Here is a 7,500-nt window from a genome sequence, read left to right on the forward strand (position 1 = left end):
CAAGAGAAGGTCAGAGGTCAGGAATTCTGTGTCACTAAGCAACAAAAATAATAATAAAATAAAACACCTCAGCAGCTACGATGCTAACACCTAGCATTCCGTTAACATTCTGTTAGCATTCTGTTAGCAGTGGCAGAACAGGAAGTTGTAGAAAGAGGAAGCCAATCGCCTCGTGCAAACGAAGCATCGAGGAAGAGGAGAAACAGGAAGTAGAGACAGGAAGTAGAGACAGGAAGTAGAGACAGGAAGTGGCCGACGCCCTCGACGCGAACGGAGATGACCCAGAATGCAACCTGCTCCAGCTTCACCCGTCCTGCTGTTTGAAATAACTTTATTCGTCCCGTTTCTAGGCCAGCATGCGACGGCTGGTTGCATTTTTTTTTTGAGGGAGGGGGCACTTAAATATATTGTGACCCCCCCTTTCCCTTCCTGGTGCTCATTATATAATGGGGGGGGCGGGGGACGGGGGGGGCACTTAATCAAATCTGACAAAAGTGTTGAGCATCAGCTGTGGGGGCTCAGGTGGACTCCTGAAGGGAGTGTGTGTGTGTGTGTGTGTGTGTGTGTGTGTGTGTGTGTGTGTGTGTGTGTGTGTGTGTGTGTGTGTGTGTGGTGACCTCAGGGGTCTCACCGGATTGGACGACAGCGTTTCTCGTGTCGCTTCTATAAAATTTTGCCGGTCGTCATGGCAACCGAACGTCCCGCCGACATGGAAACGGTTGGTTTGGAGATATGTTTGGTTTGTGATCAGTACTACTGCCCCCCCCCCGTCCGCTCACACCTGCCCCCCCCCCCCAGGAGCTGTAAAGGCCAGCGGCCCCCCAGGGGGCGTGGCATTTGTTGCAGCTGCTGTTGTGAGACGTTTGGATCAGGGATGTCGTCTGGGGCTTTGTCAACCACTTCAGATGGGGGGGGGGGGCGGTCTCACACCTCCCAGGTAAAGCCAGTCTCTTCCTGTTGCCCCACCCCCTCAATGATTGCCCCCACCCCTCATCCACATGCACTAATTTCACACCTAACTGCTCGTCATCGATCAGCCCATACGCTCAGTGCCATCTGTGCCCCCCCCCTGCACACACACACACACACGGATCAATACCTGACACCCCCCCTCCACAAACGGAGCCCGGGGAGCGACCCCCCCCCTCCCAGAGGAACCAGAAATGGATTGTGGATGTTGAGGTCGTCTGACTCGACACCATATAATAATAGTTTCTGTCAGCTTCGCTTCGCTGGGGGGGGGGCAAGAGGGGGCATGGGGGGGGTGAAAGGGGGGGGGGCTCAGAACCAGATAGTACAGATATGATGGAACTAAAGAGGAAGAGTTAAATAGCAAAAACAAACAATTGGATTTGTGTTCCTGCGACGCGTCTTTAGCGAATCTGCTGACTAAGATGGATTCAGGTGACCTTTGACCCCAGGAGGACGTCCAGAAGAAGACGTGAACGCGTGACCCCCCCCCCCCCCCGTTTTCACCTCATCAACAATTAAAAACATTTCATCCATAAAAAAAAAGAAACAAACGCTGAAAGGCTCTAAAGCGGGTCAGAACGGCTGAAGCCCCCCCCCCCCCCCCCAGGACGGCACCGTCCCAGGTGGGGCCTTCAGGTCCATCATGCCCCCCCCCTTTCATCACAGGTGTACCTACCGCTACACCCCCCCTCCCAAACTGTCCCGTTAATAACAGATCGGTACCGTGGAGGTGTGTGTGTGTGTGTGTGTGGGGGGGGTTCTTACCCATCTGTGCCTGGGTCGGTGGGGGCCCCTCCGGTCGGTAGTGTCGGTTCTGCGTCAGGAGCCTCTAAGCCATCGCGGCGGTGATGCTGGAATCTCGGTGATCACCGCGGGAGGGGGTCCGGGGGGTGTCTCTCTGTCGCTGCCCCCCCTCCTCCCTTGTGCCGTTCCTCCCCCCGGTTCGGTTTAATCCGGATCGGTTGCGGCGGATCGTGTCGGTGTCGGTGATGGCTCAGCCGCCCCCCCCCCCCAAATTCCTCTTCCTCCGGTGTTGCCCCCCCCCCACCCCGGACGTTAGAAAACACCGAGCGCGTCGCGGCGGGATGGAGATGCGGAGAGTCGCGTCCCGGTGGGGGCGATCGCCGCTATCTGCCCCCCCCCCCCACACTTCGTGGTGTTTACGAGCCGCTCGCTCCTCCCCCCCCTCTCTCTTTCTCTCCGGTGCCCCCCCCCCCTCTTCCGTTCTCCCGGTGTGACGCGGAGAAGCAAAAAAAAGCGGACCCCCCCCCCCCCCGGTCTGCTACGCCGTTTTCATCCTCTTCCCTCTCGATCAGACGGAGGGCAACAAGAAGAAGGTGGGGGGGTGGATCCGCGCGCGCGTGGGGGCAAGTGGAATGAAGCGGAGGAGGAGGAGCCCCGTTAGAGGGGAGCTCCTCCCCGTAATGCTGCTGGAGGGAGGGGGGCAGAGGAGGAGAAAGAGGGGGGATGACATAAAAAGGGGGGCGGAAGAGAAGCAGAGAGAGGGGAGGGGGGTAATAAGAAGGGGTAGTTAATGTCCAAACGGAGACGAGCCGTTAGAATAACGGATTCACCCCCCCCCCCCCCGCGGAAGAACACGGTGGAAGTTCCGCAGCAGAGCCCCCCCGTGAGGATGCAATGCGCACTACACCCCCGCGCAGAACACCGGAAAACACCGCACGTGGGGTGGGGGGTGGGGGTGGGCAAATTGAAGGGACCCCCCCCAAATGAGATGGTCGGTCGGTACCAGTGGGGGGAGTGACGGGGGGGGAGGGGGGGCAGAGGGACGACTCCTGAAGGGGATGTTTCAGAGGACAAGGTGGAGGTGCGTCCTGGAGGCGGGGCTTCCATGGGGGTGGGGTGGGGCGAGTGTTTGGGGGGGGGGTCAACAGGAGATGGATGACATGGTTAAGAGCACCTGACCTCATGGAGCAGAGTGTGTGTGTGTGTGTGTGTGTGTGTGTGTGTGTGTGTTGGGGGGGTGAAACATCTCAAAATACCCCGAGAGCCTCAACCGCAACTTCCTGTTCAGTCAGCCGCCCGTCAGATTACCCATAATCCACCTCACCAGCGCTGCCTGTGACATCACGGAGCATCCAGCAGACAGGAAGTGACTTCAGACAGAATATTAGCTTCAAGAAACCAACAGATGCTAAGCTAAGCTAAGCTAAGCTAGCAGGTTTTGCATGAGCTTCATTCCAGCAGCTCCATAGACCTTGTGATTGGGTAAACACGTGGTCCCGGTATCAGGACCGGAGTGTTCCACTCTGCTCAACCCTGAAAACCTCCCCCAGACTCCTCAGGAACAGGAAGTCCTGACTGGGTCGGGTTTGGGGGGGGGGGGCTGATCCCCCCCAAAAAGAGATCAGAGCGCTAAAAATGTTAAAAGTGCTAATGAAGGACGACAGGTTAGCCCGACCTACGATTGGCAGACTAGTCACATGACCCAAGGTGACGGTTCACAGGCCGCATTCCAAACCACATCACTCCCCAGATGACACGCCCAGAAAGGCGCCTGCGTGACCGGTAAAAGGCGGCCTGCCATTGGACGGCATGGCCTAGGCTCCGCCCCATCCAGGAAGTAGCATAAACTAGCCTGTTTATCCTGCATGGCTCAAGCCCCACCCCCTCCAGGAAGTAGTTGGCATAAGCTAGCCTCTGTTTATCCTGCGTAGGTCAAGCCCCGCCCCTCCAGGAAGTAGTTAAAGTTAGCCTTTGTTTATGCTGCATGGCCTAAGCCCCCACCCCCTCCAGGAAGTAGTTAGCATAAACTAGGTTCTGTTTATTCAGCATGGCTCAAGCCCCACCCCCAAACAAGTAGTTAGCATAAGATAGCCTCTGTTTATCCGTGGCTCAAGCCCCACCCCCTAGGAAGTAGTTAGCATAAGTTAGCCTCTGTTTATCCTGCGTGGCTCAAGCCCCGCCCCCTCCAGAGTTGAAACATTCATGTTTTATTGGATTGAGAGAAAAATATCCTGCAGACGGAAAGATGTTAAAAAATGACCAAATATGGTCGTATCCACAAACAGCGAGGAATCATCAGCATAAAGGCGATAAATTCGTCTTCCGTCACCAGTTTGGACTTTAACACTCCTGCTTCTGTGTGTGTTGACCAAACAAGATAAAAGTGTTTATGGCGGCTCCTCAGACAGGAAGTGGAGGAAGTGGCGCCGGCGAAGACGGTCAGAAAACAGATCTGACCAAAAACTAGAAAACACAAACACCTGAGTGGAGATCCACCTGTGTGGCACCTTCATCATCCTCATCCTCATCAGCAGATCAAGGTAGACGTTCACAGAGGAAGATGAGATCCTACCCCACCCCCCCTCCAGATTACACCACACGAATGTCGCGTTCGGAACCCCCCCCCCCCAGTGTCCGTTACCTGTCTGCGTGTCTTCTGTCCATGATTCAGACCGGAGTCGCTGCTGCTGCTCAGGTGAGTCTCAGCCGTCATCACAGGTGAGGAGAATCAGGTGAGTGAGGCTGGAGCTCCAATCTCAGAGGGTCACACCCCCCCACGCCACGCCCCGCCTCCGGTAACAGTTTAACTCCCACAGGTTGATAAGATCAGGTCCGGGTGGACGACTGGAACAGGATGATACCTGAAGACTTACGCAACCGTTCTGTTCCTGGAGAACGAGTCAGCAGCTTTTTATGACGACTCACTTCAGGGAAAATTATTAGTTTTATTAAAATTATTAGTTTTATTTAATTATCTAAATTTATTAAAGTCTCAGAAACGACGCGGAGGAAGATGAAGGGATGAAGGCTGTGGTTCACGTTCGTCCAGCGGTTCAAATATCAGTTTTTCAGGAATAAGTAGACTAACAGCAGTGGGAGGAGACTAACAGAAGTGGGAGGGCATTAACAGAGGTAGGCGGGGCCTCTCTCTGCAGAGCAGACATGAATCTTGTGTGTTGTTATTTATTATTTGTTCTTCTCATGTTTACTCCAGGCTGTTTGGATCGGGTGTCTTCAGGTCTGGACCTGAATCCTGGCGCCGACATGAACACCAGCACCCGAACGCATCGCGGCCAGAGCCGTGTTGCATTCAGTGTCCCGTCACACGGGACCTAAACACACACGTGGTTTTAATTTGATTTTTTCAGGACATCTAGTCTTCTTTGTCATCTGTCTTTTCTGAGACTTGAGTCGATAAAGAGCAAATAAACAGGAAATTAGCCTGCTGTATTAGCATCATGTAGCTGGTAAGGCTACATGTGTATTAGCATCATATAGGCGTTTAAGGCTACATGTTTTAGCATCATGTAGGCGCTGAAGGCTACTTGTTTTTAGCATCATGCAGGCGTTCAAGGCTACATGTGTATTAGCATAATATAGGCGTGTAAGGCTACATGTTTTAGCATCATGTAGGTGTGTAAGGCTATATGTTTTAGCATCATGTAGTTGTGTAAGGCTACTTGTTTTAGCATCATGTAGGCGTGTAAGGCTACATGTTTTAGCATCATGTAGGCGTGTAAGGCTACATGTTTTAGCATCATGTAGGCGTGTAAGGCTACATGTTTTAGCATCATGTAGGTATTCAAGGCTACATGTGCATTAGCATCATATAAGCATTTAAGGCTATGTGTTTTTAGCATCATGGAGGTGTTTAAGGCTCTAAGTGTATTATCATAACACAGACATTTAAAGCTACATGTTTATAGCATTGTGTAGGCGTTTAAGGCTACGTGTATTTTAGCATCATGTAGTTTTTTAGCATCATGTAATTTTTTAGCATCACATAGACGTTTAATGAACATTTCCAGGTCACCTGACAGCCTGCGTTTGGTTTCTTTAACGTTCCAGATCACTGAGGATTCCAGCAGGAAAACCAAATCCTGTTTTTCCTGCTCAGACGAGTTCAGACGAGGTTGTCACCTCAACATTTACATGAAATGAAGCTGAACGACTTCTAATATTTAAATGATCGTATTTAAAGCTGAAGTAAAACATTCCACGTCCAATCCGCTGTTAGCCATTAGCTGCTGGCTGGAAAGGCTAACGGCGCCCGGCGCTGCACATTGAAACTGAATCAGACTGGACGCTCAAGCGACCAATCAGGAGTCGGCACCAGAAAGCCCCTCCCCCTCGGGATGTGTGTGTTTGAAGCATTCGTGTGAACAGAAACACACACACACACACACACACACACACACACACACACACTGCACGGATTGATTTGTTGATGTTTTCATTACAAAAAAAAAAAAAAATGCATCCGATCGTCTCCTGAGTCTGACTTCCTGTCAGGAGGTCACGACCTTACCTCTGATAGTAATGGTTCCCATTTGTTATCATGTCCAACATCACACACACACGTGTGTGTGTGTTTTCCTGGCCACGCCCACACACCTTTAGTCCAGGTTGTTGCGGTTTTTTTTGGTTCTGATCCTGCCCCTCCTTCATTGGGGTCCCAGCCCCCCCTGGGCGCTCTGGCCCTCGCTGTGGTCGCTCCCCCACAGGCGGTAGAACTGGCTGAAGTCCACGTAGGGGGGGACGCGCCCCGTCTCGTCCGGCTGCGCCGCCTGGTTCCCCCGCTGGCGGAACAGGCTGCCGTCCCCCGAGCTGGAGCTGGAGCTCTGCGTCTGGGTGTTGGTGGACTGGAGGGTGGCGGTGGGGCTCTGGCTGCTGGGGGGGCACACGAGGAGGAGGGCAGGGGCAGGTATGAGGGTGGGGACGGAGGAGAGACATAGGAGGGAGGTGGAGAGGGTGAGAGGCGGGAGAGGGGGGAGGTCAGTTACGGGCTGCGAGATGTGGGCGGGTGTTTGGTGGGCAAAGGGGCGGAGCCTGCTGAAGGAGGGGGGGAGCAGAGGACGAAGGACGGATGGAGATAGAGGAGAGGCTAAGGTTAGCGTCATGCTAACACTGTGAAGAAGAGGAAGAACGGGTCGTTCTGGAATGTCAGGTCACGTCCGGCGTGACTCCGCCCACAAGTCATGACATCATCAATGCTTCAGATCAGAGATTATTTCTAGTCTGGTTTGACAGACTGCCCCCACCCCCACCCCCCAGGGGAAGTGAACACAGAAACAATAAACTGAGCACTGGAGGGACGCAGGGGAATGAAAATCAACCCCCCCCTAAAGTAAACACCTCAGGCACGTCCACGGATGGCCGGACCTGGTGAGGACCCAAAGTCAACAGGGAAGAGAAGTAAAGAAGACGGGGGGGGGGGGGGGGGGGCACCACCAAAAAACAGCTACCTGTCACAGGAAGTAGGAGGGGCCTAGTGGAGAAGTAGGAGGAGGAATCTAACACAGAAATAGGAGGGGACAGGCAGAAAAAGAGGAGGGGCTAGCAACATTAGAAGGTGACTAACCGAAGTAGGAGGGGCCCAACAGAGAAAGAGGAGTGGCTAACAGAAGTAGAAGGTGACTAACAAAGGAGAGGGAGGGGTCTAACATAAGTAGGGTGGGCTTAACAGAAGGAGGGGCCTAATGTAAAAAGAGGAGGGACTAACAGAAATAGGAGGGGTCTAACATAAGTTGGGGGGGCTGACAGAGAAGTAGGAGGGGCCTAATA

At 53.4% G+C, this 7,500-nt stretch overlaps 2 protein-coding genes across 6 annotated transcripts in view; both read right to left on the reverse strand.

Moving 5' to 3' along the window:
- Positions 1-4,449, reverse strand: part of mgat3b (beta-1,4-mannosyl-glycoprotein 4-beta-N-acetylglucosaminyltransferase b) — a 28,996-nt gene extending 24,547 nt beyond the window's left edge. For 3 of the 4 annotated variants that reach the window (XM_068321015.1, XM_068321014.1, XM_068321016.1), the window contains exon 1: positions 1,738-1,972. Coding sequence is in view for 1 of the 4 variants with exons in the window: in XM_068321013.1 (XP_068177114.1) it covers positions 4,358-4,380 (23 nt within the window). In the remaining 3 variants the exon portion in view is untranslated. Of the gene's footprint in view, positions 1-1,737; positions 1,973-4,357 lie in introns of those variants that run through there. The other variant, XM_068321013.1, reaches the window with a different exon arrangement.
- Positions 4,450-6,152: 1,703 nt separating this feature from the next.
- tab1 (TGF-beta activated kinase 1/MAP3K7 binding protein 1) overlaps positions 6,153-7,500 on the reverse strand; it is a 5,803-nt gene continuing 4,455 nt past the window's right edge. The window contains exon 11 of one of the 2 annotated variants that reach the window (XM_068321337.1): positions 6,153-6,603. In XM_068321337.1, the coding sequence (XP_068177438.1) occupies positions 6,381-6,603 (223 nt within the window). In that variant the 3' untranslated portion in view covers positions 6,153-6,380. Of the gene's footprint in view, positions 6,607-7,500 lie in introns of both variants that reach the window. The other variant, XM_068321336.1, reaches the window with a different exon arrangement.

Source organism: Antennarius striatus, chromosome 8 (genome assembly GCF_040054535.1).
Source record: "Antennarius striatus isolate MH-2024 chromosome 8, ASM4005453v1, whole genome shotgun sequence".
In the NCBI taxonomy this organism is placed as follows: Eukaryota; Metazoa; Chordata; class Actinopteri; order Lophiiformes; family Antennariidae; genus Antennarius; species Antennarius striatus.